This window comes from Cyrtonyx montezumae, unplaced genomic scaffold, assembly GCF_038088225.1.
Source record: "Cyrtonyx montezumae isolate F1298 unplaced genomic scaffold, pur_monq_1.0 scaffold_0, whole genome shotgun sequence".
Classification (NCBI taxonomy): domain Eukaryota; kingdom Metazoa; phylum Chordata; class Aves; order Galliformes; family Odontophoridae; genus Cyrtonyx; species Cyrtonyx montezumae.
In genome coordinates, this window is record NW_027071824.1 from 524720 (window position 1) to 541637 (window position 16918).

At 38.9% G+C, this 16918-nt stretch overlaps 4 protein-coding genes across 5 annotated transcripts in view; 3 read left to right on the top strand and 1 right to left on the bottom strand.

The window, feature by feature from the left end:
- The window catches only part of SLX4IP (SLX4 interacting protein), a 72309-nt gene extending 63853 nt beyond the window's left edge, over positions 1-8456 (bottom strand). Inside the window, exons 1-3 of the mRNA XM_065733183.1 lie at positions 8301-8456; positions 7283-7451; positions 2924-2972 (exon numbers count right to left, since the gene is read on the bottom strand). Of these exons, the coding sequence (XP_065589255.1) occupies positions 2924-2956 (33 nt within the window). The 5' untranslated portion in view covers positions 2957-2972; positions 7283-7451; positions 8301-8456. The remainder of the gene's footprint in view (positions 1-2923; positions 2973-7282; positions 7452-8300) is intronic.
- A 410-nt stretch (positions 8457-8866) lies between these two features.
- LOC136048414 (uncharacterized) lies at positions 8867-10123 on the top strand. Of its 2 annotated transcripts, none has more exons than XM_065736075.1 (2): positions 8867-8939; positions 9895-10123. In XM_065736075.1, the coding sequence occupies exon 2, from the start codon at positions 9916-9918 to the stop codon at positions 10105-10107; it is 192 nt and encodes a 63-aa protein (XP_065592147.1). In that variant the 5' UTR covers positions 8867-8939; positions 9895-9915; the 3' UTR covers positions 10108-10123. The 2 variants fall into 2 exon arrangements, with proteins under 2 accessions (XP_065592147.1, XP_065592141.1); XM_065736069.1 differs by lacking the exon at positions 8867-8939 and adding an exon at positions 9014-9059.
- Positions 10124-11045: 922 nt separating this feature from the next.
- On the top strand, positions 11046-11478 carry LOC136059362 (uncharacterized). The gene has a single exon (XM_065754983.1). The coding sequence runs from the start codon at positions 11117-11119 to the stop codon at positions 11267-11269; it is 153 nt and encodes a 50-aa protein (XP_065611055.1). The 5' UTR covers positions 11046-11116; the 3' UTR covers positions 11270-11478.
- On the top strand, positions 11478-15149 carry MKKS (MKKS centrosomal shuttling protein). The gene is made up of 4 exons (XM_065745399.1): positions 11478-12462; positions 12972-13147; positions 13817-13927; positions 14364-15149. The coding sequence occupies exons 1-4, from the start codon at positions 11478-11480 to the stop codon at positions 14802-14804; spliced, it is 1713 nt and encodes a 570-aa protein (XP_065601471.1). The 3' UTR covers positions 14805-15149.
- Positions 15150-16918: the final 1769 nt, after the last annotated feature.

The following is a 16918-nucleotide window of genomic DNA, read 5'->3' on the forward strand; positions in this document are numbered from 1 at the left end:
ACAAAAACAAATGCCACATAAAATGAAGTCATAACAGTAAATTGTTCATTTTCTTAATCCAGACCAAACACAATAGTATCCTATGAGGGTCTATGAGCAGGCCCTAAAATGACCTGTGCAACAACGTAGGTACATCGTGGCAGGTAATCTGATGAGACCTCTTTCCACATACTGTTAGAACCCAGAATCAACATAATTGTATGCACACTTTTTTTCATGGAGCACTTTAAGATATTAAAAGACAGATACTAAGATGTGTTTGTATATAAAGCAACATTTTAATGATTTCATTCTATTATAGATAATTAAGTTATGCATATATAAACAAGGAAAATGAAGGGGAAAATAGATCACACTGGAGTAACACCGTCATTTTCCTATCTTGTCACATCCAATTCTTCCATATTTATTTCCAGTTAAAGAAGTAATATTAAACAAAATAATGTATTTGCTCCTCCAAAGGAGTTTTAAATTAAAGTAAGCAAATAAAAAAAAAGATTAAAAAAGGAAGGGCCACTCCCAGCACACAATAAATTCAGCTGATAACAAGGAACAATGCTGAAAAATCAATTGCAGAGCGTGCTGAATGACCAGAGAACACTAGCTCTAAGATATGCACTAGCAAAGGCCTGCAAGTCTGAGATACAACAGAGCTCTTAATTTCTGAATGTAGGAAATGCCAAAGTAGAATAAGCTTCCCTTTGAGTTGAGCTATTGAAGTGCAGTAACAACTCTGAAAGTCTTCAGACTTCGGCAAATGAACAAACTGAAGAAAACAGCAAATGAGATTTTTCTATTAGAGTTATAAAAATTACTGTATTTATATTTGCAGTTTCACATGAATAAATTCTATTTACATAATTTTGGAATAGCATTCTTTCTAGCTTGGCCAAAGTTTTAAAACAAGGCCCCAGTGATATTGCCTTTCAAGTCTGTATAAAGTTCATGAATTTGCTTTAAGCCCCACCAATTAAAGTTACGATTTATTTCCCAAAAGAGCAGTAAAATATTTTAGCAACACAGAAAGCTTAATTAAATGCATGTCTTACTTTTCAGATTTAGGGGTATTTTTACCACACAGAGCTTTATGAAGTATCACTATTATTTAAAACTGAAAGTGCCAGATCAAAGTAACTTGTGCAAAATATTATCTATTGCACATCACAACACCGTGGAACCCATCCAAATGGCAATCAAAGATCGCGTGTTTAGGGCTTAACCGTAGATTTTGCATTAAGGTTTAAAACGATTTTACTGCATCAATTATTTTATTTCATTCGCCTTCAATCGGCAATAAAACCAGGCTGAGGCATCTTTCAAAAATAGGTCAATTGCTCCCTCTACTGGAAATAGCTGACCATTACATCGCAGGCACGGGTTTCATTGAACGCAATCATTAAAGCCATTAAATACACTACAGGTGTTTTCTTCTTAAATGTTGTTCAAAGCAGCTAAGAGTTGAAAGATGAATTAGCTGTCATTTCCAGTCTTTTAGCAAAAATATTAAATCATGCATACTTACAAAGCAAAAAAGTAGAAAATGTAGAAGACAAGGAAAGCGTAAAACAGATTTTCAGCTTCCTTAAAATAAATCCCACCAAACATGAGAAATTTGAAATCAATAGTACACCACGTTCTGTACACTGTGTTCTGCCCTGTAATGGAGAATCTTCTCCACAAGGTCCTTCCTTGAGAAAAGAAATCACAGCTGAGAAAGACAATGGCTTCATCCTCAGCTTCTGCTGTTGCTCCATCCAGCACATGGAGCCAGAACATCTAAACTGAAGATACTTCCCCAGTACAGTAGCCATATTAATTGAGAATTAGCGAATAGCATGTCAGCTGAGGAGACCTCTGAACTAACAGACACAATAACATCAATTTAAGATTTATAATCACGTTAAATAGTAAAAAGATGTAAGTGTCCCTGTAAGTGAGATAACTTTTACTTGGAAAACACAGATTCTATTGCTTAGTTTGGTCTGCTTGCTAAACAAGTTTGTTACACACACAAAAAGATTTCAATAGCTTCCACTGCCTGATCAGTCAGCAATATTTTTGTATCTGCAATCCAAAAAAACCACCAATTGTATCTGCAATCCAAGAAAACCAACAACCACCACCAAGCTTATCCACTAAGGAAAAGGTCTCTTCTAAAAAGAAAATTCCTGGGTAAAAACTAAGAAACAACATTTCCAAGAGAATAACACATTGCTCTAATGATTCAGAAATGCACAATCTAAACTACCTCAGACATACATGAACAAAACAGAAATAGGAGAAACTGTCAATTCAGCAATTTTACTCAACAATTAATTTAGTTTTAAACTGATACTGTTAAGGTAGAAAAATTATAAATGCTATGTTTATTAGAGAATGCTTTGAAATACATTACTCTTCAGATGCATATATAACAACAGAAATTGTTTGAAAAATAAACTGTGAACAGCATTTTCCAGGCATTAAACACAACTAATGGCTGAGAACAGAAAAGAGGCAGGAAGAGATGCAAGCAAAGAGTGTGATAAAGAGTTTAAGAACAATACTGCTTCTTAAACCAGAACTCTTATATTATCTGGGAAGTACGTAAAAATAATACAAGATGACAGTAAGACAACAATCAGTGTTAAATTCTGCCTTATAACAAGTGCTGTTTCAATGAGAATTCACGCCATTTCTAATGCTCAGTACACAATAAATCACTCCTAGTTTTATGATTTTGATCTGTCTGCCATGATACAGCAGCAGACAGAAAAAGACAGAAAAGACGACACAAAACACCATCAGAATAATAATACGATCAGGAGCATGAAGGATGCTCCCCTTCATCATTAAGTTTTAAAGCCAGTGTACAGGCATTCTAAGAAATACTACAAGTACCCTTCTTTTTTTTTTTTAATGAAAGCTGTGACATCCTACTTACCTTAATGACAAATTTGTCAGATGCCATGACCATTCAGTGCAAACTGGTCCTATAAAAATATCAATTAAAAATGATCAGCACTAGGAAACACTCTATGCTCAATTACAAGTTGTTGTTTTTTTATATAATAGTCTTTATCATTATTATTATTATTATTATTATTACTATTATTGCTGCTCTTCAGACTGACTATTTATACTCTGCTTCATGGAAACTTAACTACCTGTCTCAGCTCCTCTTAGACAATTTTATTACCTGTCACTGAGCAACCAACATCTGAAATACAAAAGTAGAACTATTTTTCAGACCGGTACTAGACAAACTAACCTTGTTTATCTTAAATAAACTTCCAGATGGCAGCAAACTCAACCTAGAATATCCCTTTACTACTGACAGTTTGAGAGAAGAGGACCATTCCTGTTCAACTGGAGAGGTCCCAGAAGACTGGAGACTTGCTAGGGTGACTAGCATCTACAAGAAGGGCTGTAAGGAGCACCTGGGGAACTACAGGCACGTCCACCTGACCTCAGTGCCATATGGAGCAGGTTGTCTTGAGGGAGATCACACGGCATGTGCACAACAACAGGGAGCTCAGGCCTAGCCAACATGGGTTTGTGAAGGGCAACCTGATTTCCTTCTACGATCTAGTGATGCACCTGGTAGAAAAGGGAAAAGGCTGTTGGTGTGGTCTATCTTGACTTCAGCAAAGCCTTCGCCACTGTCTCTCACAGTATTCTCCTGGAGAAACTGGCAGCCCATGAGCTTGTATGCTTTTTTAAAACTCTAGACTACTATAAGAATAAAGCAAAGAGACCTGAGTGCTATTTTGGTTGCACAAACTGAACTGAATTTCAGACATTCCTTATCCCAAACAGGATTTAGATTGCTTTATTTGGCATATTGGGTGAGAAGCATTTGGCTGCATGAACCCTGACAGTTCCAAATAACTTAGGAAGTGTTAATTCATGCTGGAAGCTAAACCCAACCCCCTCCTGGTGTGGGAAGAAAGCTCTAGTTAATCACTAAGATTCTTTTTTTCCATAGAAGAGCACTGTAACTCACTCAGATGGCTACAGCCTTCAAGTAGGCTTACAACACAAGTTATGGGTCTAGCCACCCTCTATGCTCATTTCAGTTCAACTACCATTTTCCAAGCTGTCAAAAATTATGGTTGCAGTACTGAAAATACTGGAGAAGTCCATCACACACCACATATAGCAGCTAAACGTGCACATGTCGAAACATAGCAAACTATGTAAAACCAAGGAGACCTTTCCAGCTAACTCCACAGTGTTGGAGTTTCAAAGAGATATGGGACAGGTCTATATTAACAAACTAATAACTACACAAATATGGAATTAAAAAAAATTAAGATAGGTTCTGTTTTCACACAGGAAAGGACAGAAGACAAAATACATGGGAGAGATGTGGATTGGACTGAAAATCAAGTGAACAAGGGTCTCTATACTTGCACAAGATAAAAACCAACAATGCAGCTCAAGTTTCAAATTTATAGACTACAATAGAAATTACACTGAGAAGAGAGCTGCTTTTTATATTCTACAAGACTCCTACAGGAGCAGTCTCTTAAAGAAATGTAATAGAGAATATAGAAAAAGAATTAAAATTCAGGAATATGTATCTATTTTTCACCGTACACTTTCAACTACTGTAAAGCATTGAGAGCTGGCAAAACTTCAGGACACGAGTCTGGTTGGTGATGTTTGTCTCTGCCAGGCACTATACTTACATATTTAAAAACACAGCCATTTTCCTTATTTAGCTTCAAAAAAGTGTGAAACAAGATGAAGAACCACTTAAGAACTACATAGCACAGCACAGATAGTGATGATCTTAAGATCCAAAGGTAATAACTTTAACTAGATTATCATTTCCTTGCAGTGTTTTCATTCCACATATCCAAATGCTGAGAACTGGCATCTCACAACAACTGCATGAAAAAGCAAAAGCAGCAAGAACACAGCTGTATATACTGGCTCAATGAAAACTCCCCATTACTTCATTGATTTATCTATATATCACATCAATTTCCAAGTAGTAAGAAACAGAAATAGTGAAATTATTATAAGCAGTGAGAAATGAACCCAGTTGTTACTGTAAGCAGGTTAAGATCCAATTTGAACTAAGAACCATCATGCAAATAAGTAGTTACGAAAAATGCACTTATATACAGCTAAAAAGATGCCTGTTACATTCTAAAAAAATAAATATAAAAAAATTCAAAGAAATTTCTGTACTGCATCTCATCAGCAATACAATAATAATAGGCAGAAAGTAATACAGAGAAAATTATTTTTCAGATAACAGACACACAAACACAAACTGAAATACCGTGTGTTGCACTGCAAGATTATCATTCTCCCTTGCACAAAATAACCCTAGAAACTTTACTAACTTATTGAGTTGACTTTATTGACAGTGTTTCAGAAACAATCTAGGGAACAATACTCTTGACTGCTTGTAAAAGATTATTCCGATTCAGTCAGGAAGTAAAGTGCTGCTGCATAGAATAAATATGGCAGAACTATTTTAAGAATCTTAGGAAGAGACAAAACTCAGTAATTCTTGAAAAAGCAGCTGTTAGAACTAGGTCAGATAGAAGCTAAAAGGAATAGCAGCCACCATTGCAAAAAACAACTGCAATTCTCATAATTCTTATAATGATCTACAAAACTGTACTCTTGGTGGTCAGGAACTTCAAGGAAGGACTACTCACTCTTTGTGCAAAAACGTAAAGCAAGCAGTAAGATACATCACAGCCCTAACAACGCCCCGCAAACCCCAGACATTTATGGCTTATCAGATTCACTGCAAAACCAGTAACAACAAAAAATATCTAGTCTCCCAATTCACAGCAGCATTTCAGAGTTGGGGTTTTAATTTTAGTGAAAGACTAGTATTAATTCAGAGGTTTACTAATGATCCCTATACCTCCACCCCACAACCAAATAGAAAAAAAATAATCATAAAAGAATAGTGCTTGAGAACCATTGAATCATGGCCAGAACCACTGATTGGTCACCTGAGGCAAGCACTGAGTCAGCTGCAGAAGCACAGGTGAAGGCATTTCACCTGCATGACTGGAAGCGGTGGAGTCTGGCTCCACCTCTCCCAGACCCCATTTAAGGGCTAACCACCACTAGGGAAAGTTCTCTTGTTGGAGATCTCTCCTTTGTGGAGTTTTTTGCCTGAGGGTCTTGATCCTCAGAGACAGGTGAGCATTTCTCTTTATAGCACTTGTCATTTTCTCATCGCAATTATCTTTCTACTTACACCATCTATAACGTATTTTGGCTAACAATACCATTTGGTATTATTCATTTTGTTAACTTCACTCTGTATAAGTAGGCAAAAATATATAAAAAAAGTAATTTTCTTCCACATGCAGCAAGAATCATAAAATAAAACTAGGAAACTTAGAATTGCAAGTGCTATGTGCTGCAGAGTACACACATTCTACAACAGCAGTGATAACACTGACCAAACCTAACATTTCCATGTAATTAGCCATACTCTGAAACACAATAAGCAAAATGCTAACAGTGATAGAACACAAAGTACTTTGCCTGATTTACCTGGGTGAGATACCACTTTTGAGCAATATATAGCACGCATTTCACAACAGCGATGAGGTTTGTGAACACTTGAATAATGTTTCAAGACTCCTATTTTATCATTAATCCTTACATTGGGTAAGATATGAAGAAGAGAAGAAATGAAGTATATCAGAAAAGTGTTTTTTCTTCAAATGCTCATGTCCTGCTTGAAAACAAGTAAGAGGTGGGTGTGCATCACCTGAATTTTTTCTAGTATCACCAACATAATTTGCCACCCAAGAAGGCTGCTATTGCTTATGTAGCCACTGCCCTCAGCAGACACAATTCCTCTCCAAATCTAATGTACAAAGTAATAAAAGAAAAAAATACGAAACACAGTAATATTGAGACACCACGAAATGAGGGAAGAAAAACAATGCCAAAAAGAAAAGATGTCAGACATCCCACAAATACTTTGATGTTGTCTGTGTTGCAAAAAAAGAAAAGATGAAGATCTGTTACAATTGCCACTAATGGTGACAAAATCTGACTCATGAAACATTGTATCTGTCACAAACTAATGCAAGCCTGAATCCTGCACCAGCAAGAAACACAATAAACAAACATCAAAACAATTCCCCCCAACTAAACACGTAGCTTCCTGGTAGGAAGCATCAGGTATGTAATAAAGATAGCATGACAGAATACTTCTCCTAAAATTTGAAGTGGAACGGTAGACACTTAGAGAACCAAGGAAATCAGGCTTCCCAGAAATCAAGTCAGCTGATGAACAGCATCTTACCTTAGCAAAGAAGTGGCTTCCAGTGCTGAAGGGATTTGGAAATCAGTGAGGATAAGGAACTGAAAACTCCTGCCACACATGCCCACATACAGCAGCTTGTAACGCTACAAACTGTTCACATTCTGCCCATTTTCGGGTGCTGTTATCACGTGTGAGAAGAGAAGGACACCTGTAAAAGGCAAAACCAAAACAATAACTGGAGAGCTCTCTAGGATAACCCACTGTTATCATATACAAAAGAGTTTAAATTAACCATCATAACATCAAATATTTTTTTCCTGAACTCTCCAGAGCTTAGGTGCTGAACAGCAAGTGCTGCCCAGCATGGAGCCAGCGCTCTGGCAGGCAGCTTCTGAGTGCTGAGCCCGGACCTCGGGTCGGCAGGGTAGCACCGAGCTTTATGAAGGCCACTTCATAAAGCATTTCCGCAGCAGGAACATGCCACCAGCTGTAGGCAGCGCCATCTCAGGTACCCCAGGTCCACTCTGCCCATTTTTTTCTACTTAACCATCAGAAACTACTCTTCCAACAAGCCCGTGTGCTTTTTTTTTTTGTTCACCGTTATCTAAACTATTTCATTCAGAGCGCCAATTCGCCTTTAAGGTACAATACAGATGTAACAGTGGTACTCTATGCAACTGCTGATATTGGAGTGATGGGAACAGCAGCGCTCCCAGCCAGGCTGCAGCGCTTCGGTCTTGCTGAGCGAAAATCAGCTGGACCACGCGTTTTTCAGTGCTGTTACGCTCCTTTCCGTATAGACATCGCAGTTTAGGTTAAGCCTTAAGAAACCTGATTTTGGCTATAGTTATAAACTCCGCAAACCCGGCGCCAATTCAAAACCACGGGCGTATACAATAGAGAACGTTACGGACAGTGGCTGAAGGAATAGGGGAAAACGAAAGAGGAGCGAATACAGAAAAAGTACAGAGGGAGGTAAGCAGAAGGAAAGCTCTGATTTGGGAGCTCAGGCGCTGAGAACGCCTTGAAGTCGTTTCTTTCCAGCAGCAGCGTGTACCTGCACGGAGGCTCGGGCTGACGAGCGCAGGAGCGCCGCGGGGCGGACACAACGATAGGCAGCAAAACGAGGCGGCTTTTTTCAAATCAAACGGAGCTTCGGAGGGCGGTGCCTGAGGGATGCGCGGCGGGAGCCGGTCCCAGCACGGCCGTTACCCCGAGCCGCCACCGAGCACGTCTGTGTCCGGGCAGCACGGCTCCCGACAACGAGGCCCACCTCAGGAGCAGCGCTGCCGCGCCGTACCCAAGAGGCACCTCCACCAACGGTCTTAACGGCCGCTTTGCCCCGAAGCAAGATGGCTGCCAAGCGTGAGCTTCTTCTCCCCTATCCAAAATGGCCACCGATTGTAGCCGCGGCACGCCCAGCTTTTTGCCCTAAAGTGAAATGGCCGCCAAGGGCAGAGGCCGGCGGCTGACAATGAAGCTGTAGGGGAGAGAGCCAAGCTGTTGATCACGTGATAAAACCCTGGCCAATAGCACGCAAGGAGAAGGACGCCGTCGCGCGTGCTCGCCCTGAGCCCCCGCTCAGGCACTTCCGGTCCTCGCAAGGCCACTTCCTGCCGTCGGGCGTTTAAACACGGAAGCGGCGGCGCATGTTGTATCCAGTCCTATCGCGCTGTGCGGTGCGGTGCGAGCTGAGGTGAGCGCTTGCAGCTGCATTTTTTTTTTTCTAGTTTGTTTTCTTGGTGTCAGAGTGCGTGCTGTGTTGGTGGGTATTCGCGTCTCGAGGTCGCCGTGGAGCGACGCGATGCCGGGCGAGGTGAGGTGGGGGCCTTCCCGCCCGCACGGCCCTGCGGAGCCGCTGGGGCCGCTCACCTCGGTCCCTGCGCTGTAGCGGGGCCAGCTCAGAGCCCACATTCCGGCACCAGGTTTCCCCTTCTCAGTGCGAGGCTGAAGCAGCCGGAAACGCTTGGTGTCTGAGCTGTACCTTTGTAGCTCTTCAAATCAAGCAGATATCTTGATATAATATCAAAATACATGTCGTTATCCTTTCCTACACATACTTGTTACTTTGCGTGAGCAGTTCTTCATATTCTTTATAAGAACGGCTGAGTTTGCTCCGTTTGTGGTGATGATGCCCTTGTAGTTTCTGAGGCTCAAGGGCACCGAGGTAAGGAGGTTAGGCTGAGCTGCAGCCCTGGGCAGTCTGGCCTGGAGTGCTGCCGGAGGCACAGCGGCTTGCTCAGCCTGCAGCCTGAAAGCTGATGCTCTCTCAGGAACCCTCTCTGTTATTTTTGTTATCTGTGTGGGACACGTGGTGTATTAAAACTGCTTTGTGTTGTTGACTGAGCCTTCAAATATTTGCTGTCTGAAGTGGTAATGTGTAATTAGGGAAATGTCATGAAGCTTTAACATTTAGCATGCCAAAACTTGAAGCAACATAGCAACTAATGCATTGAGATGTCTGAATTGAGATTAGTCTCTTATTTTCTCTGGAGGTGGAAAAGTAAGGCTTTCCCGTGTCACGCTGTTGCAATCATTTGCTGCGCTGTAATTAAAGATAGCACAAAACTCAAACTTGAATGTGAATATTATAAGAGTGGAAGAAGGATCTCTGGAATGTATTCAAAATAAAGTTAATTTTCTTTGCCTAGGTAGATAAATGCCAGTTTACAATGCGCCTCAAAACATTGTGGAAGGACTATAAAGTTCTGATTGTTATGGGAACTAGCCTTGTCCTCGTGCATTGGTCGTGGTTCCACATCAAATCCAGTCCTCTTTTCCAAGTGAAGACAGAGGAGGTCATTCCAGAACCTGGAATTGTGGCATATATGAACCAGAGTGATCGCAAAAATAAGGAAAAGTAGAACTGGGACTGTGTTGTAGGTAAGCTTCCTAATCAGTTATGTCTGCATCTTTGAGGCAGGGATGTGTCAATTAAATCACTTCTCTGGAAAATGCAGTATTGGTGCTCTGGTGTTAGTATTCCAGAATTTTATTCTTTTGTGAATGAGTTGACCTGGTAGTTACCTGCACCTAAAATACAAGACATGTGAATTATCAAACTGTGATCAATCCTGTGTAGCAGGATTGATTATGTGATGCTGTTACAGCTTTTAAAAGTTATTTTGAAACAAATCCCAATCACTTTTCAAGGCAATAGTTGAACTCCTGTGTCTGATTTGGTATGTAATAGTGTCCTTTCCAGATTCCAAGCTGGACAGAATTATGACTTTACGTAGTATCGTTCTGCTTTTTTAATAGAGATGATAGTTACAATACAAAATGATTAAGTACAAGAGAAGCCTCTACTGTAGACATTGTATATGGATGTAACTAATTCATCTTTCCATTTTGAAAAGTTTAAGAGCTTAAAAAAGTATATGCTGGGTAAGTTGAAGTAAGAAACCCTCCTCTCAGAGGTAAAGAATTAGAAGTTGTTTAAACATTTATTATCTTTGTTTCTGAAGTGGCTGCGTGAGAAGCAGTGTTAATTATTTCATTTTTTTGTTTGTTTAATAACAGCTTAACATTGCTGTGATCTGATACTTTCATATAATTTGGTGTCTTTTGTAGTACTATGCTACCTATAGGCCCATAGGTAAGACAGCATAAAGCCTAGAGGTCAGAAGTGAAAGCAATAAAAATTTGTAGTTCGTGTACTGTATACTTATATACAATGTGGGGCTTTTTTTTTTTTCAATTAAATTTCATACTGTGGTATTTGTCCTTATGGGAGGTTTTTCTGGGGGAAAAAAAACACCAAGCAGTTAAAGCTGTGTGATGCTGTTGTTAGATTATACTAATACCTTTCTGTTTTTTATTGTAGATATAATTAGCTTTGAAGCTTTTCATCTGTGAGTGCTGCCAGAAGACATGAGGAAAGCTAGCTGGAGTAAAAAGAACTTCCTGCTTGTGGCAGGACTGTCACTTATAGGGGTCCATTTTGGAACCATGCTTGTAAACTTTGTTGCAAAAAAATCTGCTCGATCACATTCAGAAACTAAGAGAGATGATCGTCATGAATGAAATAGCTTACAGCTGCCATTATCACTTTCACAGTGGGATATAAGCCTCATTTTGAGATGGCTGGTGAGCAGAATCAAATGTATTTTGTTTTGCGTTTAAAATAATCTTTGTCAGCAAAGAATAAGTGTACTACTTTAAGTGCTATGAATTCTAGATCCAAGTAAAAATGAAATCTCTTGTTTATCAGAAATAAAATCTTCTTTTGAAAATGTCTCGCCTTGAGGCTAGAAAGCCTTCATTAATTCTTAGTGAGCCTTTGACTACAGTTAGTCAGCCACTGTCGCTGTTAAGTGCGATATTAAAATCGTGCTATGGGCCTGCTGGTAGACTTAAACAGCTCCACAATGGTGTGGGAGGCTATGTTTGTCTAACGTCACAATCTTCAGCCTTACTTGGTCGTCTTTCTGTCAGTCACCCTGTGTTAAAGGTTTTGACAGCCTCTGTACAGAACCACGTATCCCGCTTCAGTGACTGTGGTTTATTTACTGCTATTCTTTGTTGTAGCTTGATTGAAAACTTTAAAAACCTAAATATTGCATCTAGCACTGTCATAAAAATAAGCCAACATCTTTTGAGTTTATGTACTGACTACCTCAAGTCTGAGGCCTGTGGCTGCCGAGTGTCTGTGGATTTTAGTAATCTAGAGACTCTTCTTTGTTTGGTACGCAGCATATTAACAAGCAAACCTGCTTGCATGCTTAACAAAAGAGAGGTTGATCATCTTGCTGTGCTGATTATAAAGGCTTTTATGTTTACTGTTCCGTGCCATCCTGAAACTAAGCCTGTTTTAGGGAAGTGTGTAACAGTACCTGTGAAAGGTAGACGAGTTCTGGATTCTGCAGTTATTCCTGGACTGTTGATTGAAACACCGGAAATTCAATTTGTAAAAACATTTTCTGTCAAAAGAATTTCTCCTGATGCTGTCAAGATTGCAGTTTTCTGTGTGTCCATGTCAGGAGATCTCTTTGACCCAGAAGAAGGAACAGTAACAGTTCACCACAGAATTTCTCTAGAAATGTCAGAGCTCACTCAGTTGCTTAATGTAGGAAAGCAGTTGGTTAATGATGAGGTTGGTCTTGTCGTATGCCAGAAGGTTATCCACCCATCCTTGAAACAGTATCTGAAAGATAACCACGTCGTTGCTGTGGACAGAGTTGGACTATCAGTGATGGAACCTCTGAGTCAAATGGCAGGTAATTAATTTTTTTTTGTGTACTGAGTAGTTACTGTTAGTCTCATAATGAAAATCTCACTGGGTTGATGTCACTGCAGAGCAGGAATTTGTATTTCTGTCTTTCTCCTACCTTAGCAGCAGAGCAAGTGTTTCAGACTAGAAAGTGCTCCATTTCATTCTGAAAACAGTTAGAAGTGATTGATCTTGTGCTGGCTGCAGTGATGACATGCTGCACAGATGATTACAGCTGCTCTGATGAGTATGTAATTCTAGCAACTCTTTGCAGATGTAGATTATTTTCAAACTTCTGTCTAATGAGAATGATGAATTTATATCTTGATTTAAGCTTTACACTTTGAAAGCATGCTGGTTTCTGCTTGTGGTAGTCTGCGTAGACACAAGTGTTAAGTACTGAAGAACATACAAAATTTAAAAAGCCTAGTGGAAATAGGTCAGTGCTTTGTGAATGCAACAGATGGCCATTCTGGTGATAGTAATACATACTGTTCTGTTTTTTTAATTGGACAGGTTCAAAGCCTATAGCTTCAATATATTCATTGTCTCCCAGTTGTTATGGCAGTTTGAAGGATGTATGCACCAAGAGTTTTGCCTCCAAACATTTTGTGCATCTAATTCCTAATGACACAGTTGTCTGCAGCTTAGTACTCTGTAACAGAAATGAAACGACTTGGGATGAACTGAAGGTAAGCAAATTTTGAAACTTCTGTTAAGAAGTGATGTTTTCAATGAAAAAAAAATAGAATGAGAAATGTGCATAGATACAGTAGGTTTTTAACAGTAGGCTTGGTTCCTGAATGTGTCTTAAAATTTAGGAGACTTCAAAAGCCATTCAGGAACTACTTTATTTCTGGACTTTAAGAATCCTTGGAGTGCTTGTGTTCATCTAATGCTTCTGTTTTAATGCTAGTTGTTCAGAAACGAATGTTTTTCACCTGTTCTTGAAGCCAGTGCTAGGTAAATGTTTCCATTCTCTTGGGTTTATAGGATCATAAATAAATGGCCCAGCAAAAAGTCAACAGCAATACCCACACAGCAGTGCGGGTTTTTGTTGAACAGCTACGCTACAAGTGGTGTTGATACAGGCCACCTTTTTATAAATCAGTTTCTCAAAAAAGGAGTGAAGTACAGTTGTTATTTTTATTCGAGCACTTCAGTATGGAGTGTGGACAAATAATGACATTCCTTACTCAGTAAACATGGCTTTGGAAGCCACTCAATATGGTTACATTCACATTTCAGTTTATGAAGTCAGTATCAGGGATGACTAAAACCTTTATTCCAGTTGGGGTTGTTCTTTAATTGGGGGAAATCCTATTATGTTGTTTCTCATTACAAATTCACATGGTTTTCAGCGTGCCTGTGAAACTGCGGAGCATGTGTTGCAGTTAACACTCAAGGAACCTTTGGCATTGTTAGGAGGTGGCTGTACTGAAACTCATTTGGCTTCATACCTGAGACACAGGGTATGTAAAAGGAAGGGTGTTCTAAAGCTGCTCAGTAGCCAGGAATTTTATGGAATTTGTTACAGTTAATATATTTGTCATTTGTATATTACATGTTGCATGTTTGTCTAAGCTCAGAAAACAAAGATGCCATTTTGAAGCACTTTGAAATCAAAGATGCCATTAACAGAGTTTCGTTAATATAACATTTGTACTCATAAATGTTTCTTTAGGTATCAGTAGTGTTTATTATTTTAACTGCTATGATAAAATTGTAGACTTTAATTGAATAACCATGCAGACATGGTTAGACAAGTCTAAAAGTTTTTCTTATTGAAGTCATCAGCAAATTAAAAAGTTTTTTGTCAAGACTGTGAACTGTCTTTAAAAAAAAGTATATGTTTGACTAAAGCTATTTCTCTAAATCCACATTGTTTTCTTTTTTTTTTCTTTAAAGATTTGCTGTCTGCCCACTAGCAGTTCCAAAGATCTGGATTGTTCTCAGACACAGTACCAGTTGGTCGCTGATGCTTTTTGCCGCTCACTGGAGTCTGTAGCTTGTTCTCTGAGTCATGATGATGGAGAAATTCTCACCGACATGGCTTATGCACACTGTTGGCTTGTTCCATCAGGATTTCCTTCTGTCTCCAATTGGTCAGATTTACTTTCAAAATGTGGCTGTGGAATCAACAGTAGCACTGAGAATCTCAACTGGAGGCTTTTGCGACCCCTCTTTGGCTCTCCTCCTATAGAGAGCTGCCCAAAAGAGCCTTCAGTAAAGGTTGCTGAGTTTATGACACTGGACTGCTTTGCTGCAAAGTATAATGGCTTGCAAGTAGCTGTGGAGACAGTCAGTTTGATTTTGGATCTCTCATGCATAATTGAAGATCAAAATTAGCTCTCTGATGTGAATTGTTGTACAGTCATATTACTCTGCTTTCAACTAAGAATCTATAACATATTAAGGTACTCAAAAATGGTTGAGTATGGATAACAGACAAGAATTGGGTCAAATATTTGTCCAGTAAGTATTTGTCTGATTGTTATCAGTTTACAGATGTAGCATTCTCAAAAGTTGAAGATGTTAGAAACTGCTAAATGATTAACCATGTATTCTATGAAGCACAGTAACATGACTTAATGTATTCTGATTAGTATATTCAGAAAAGTAAATGAAATGACTCCTCAAACATTTTCTGAGGAATTTACAATTTCTCCAGTAAATACTGCTGAATTTAAAGAAGCTGCCTGATGTTCTTCCTGTTCAATGCAAGGTGTTGGGTGTTTATAGAAACTGGTATCTTTGAAGGAATAGAGGAAGTTGGCTTACTGAGAAAACATGGCATAGGGTTTATGTAGTCTTAGCAAAAGCTTCTTTAGCAAATACCTGAGCAGCACTTCTTATTTTCAGATTTTGTTCTGAAGACATTGTAGCCTCATTGTAGCCTTTACTATATGCACTTTGTTTCTAAATTGCTGGTAGATTTTCAATTCACTTGTAATTTATTTAGCAAGGTATTAAACTCAACCTAAATCTCTTGATGGAGCAGGTAATGACACATGTGAAAAGAAATGGCAGTCTGAGGGTGTGAAAAAAAGCTTTCATACACTGGACACATTCTTTGGAACACAAGATGGCTTATAAATAATGTTTCTACCACTTAAGCAAAGCTGCAAGAATGTACCACTTAACCACTTACAAAACTATTTGTGCATTGCTTCTTTAAGCTTCTCAGGCTTGCTTTGATCTTTAAATGAGGCTGTAGTTGATTGAGACTTTCTCATTTTCAGCATGCATATGAGATCAAAAGGGGTGTTACAGGTTGTGTTTTTTGTTTGTTTGTTTTACCCCTTTTCTCCTCCCTCTGTTTTCAGTCATGGGAACAAATTATTCATGACATGCTTTTGCAGAAAACAGAATTACTTATAGCCTGCTAATTTTTCTTAATCTCCAAAGTTTTTAATACATGTACTGAATATAAACAGTGAGATTGTCTTGTGTAACTCAGTTTTGAAAGGTGTAATTAAAAGCTGATATTTCCAGGCCTCTTGTATAGACTTCTCTTTATAATGAACATCATTTTATTATTGGGGGGAAAAAGTTATATTTCTTTTCATGATCTGATATGATTACTTCAGTGCTATAAAGGCATCCTTTGGGAATTTGTTACAGGAGTTACTCATATCTTGATTTTCTAATATACTATGAAAAATATGAAAGCATCAGGAATAATGAATCTAAATGATTGTGTATACCTGAAGGCACAGTCTTAGTGAGTGAGTTTGTCTCCCATTGTGACTGAAAGGAATAAATAAGCAGCTAGCATGGCTTTCTGTGGGCAGCTCAGACTCAGCTCTCATTTGTGCTATGATCTTCCTGTACCTTTAGAGGTTTAGTGTTACTCTAACAGGTAATGCAGGTAGAATAAACTTTGGATATTGTTTAAAATTCAAGTGTAATTCTGATATCAATCCAAGAGCCTCATAAAATTAACTTTGCTAAACTACCATGTTTCGTTATGAAGCTTAGATGCAAAAATGGTGGTTTTTTTCCTCTGGTCTGTTTTCAGATTGAGAAAATTAAATATCTCCAGTTACGTGACCACTATTATTCTATTCACTCCTAAGAATTTAAAGTTCATTCAGTGGAATAAATTAGTGTTATTAGTGTTATTGCTCGATATGGGAAAAAAAATCACAACACATCCACTGATACCCACTGCACAGTGCAGTAGTGGGTGGTGTTTTTCAGTGGGACACCTCTGCTTAGGCAGATTTCTATACAGCATGCAGGCTTTCGGTCACCACTCAGCGAAAGCACAACGATGGTGACTTGAAAAATACTGTTTTATAGCTGGGAATGTGCTCTATCAAACAGTGTTATTGTGTTCATTATACCTGCTGTAGTTTCCATGGAAATAAATAGGACATCTTTATTTTGAAAGCAAACTCTGTAAAAACAGGTTTATGAGTTCAAGAGACGGAACCTTACTCTATCAGTGGCAAAGCACT

Bases quoted from the DNA above. Each gene is read 5' to 3' on its own strand.
- LOC136059362 (XM_065754983.1), top strand. From the start codon at position 11,117: ATGAGGAAAGCTAGCTGGAGTAAAAAGAACTTCCTGCTTGTGGCAGGA.
- MKKS (XM_065745399.1), top strand. From the start codon at position 11,478: ATGTCTCGCCTTGAGGCTAGAAAGCCTTCATTAATTCTTAGTGAGCCT. The intron at 12,463-12,971 runs GTAATTAATTTT...TTAATTGGACAG, and splicing joins ACCTCTGAGTCAAATGGCAG to GTTCAAAGCCTATAGCTTCA. The intron at 13,928-14,363 runs GTATGTAAAAGG...TTTTCTTTAAAG, and splicing joins CTTCATACCTGAGACACAGG to ATTTGCTGTCTGCCCACTAG.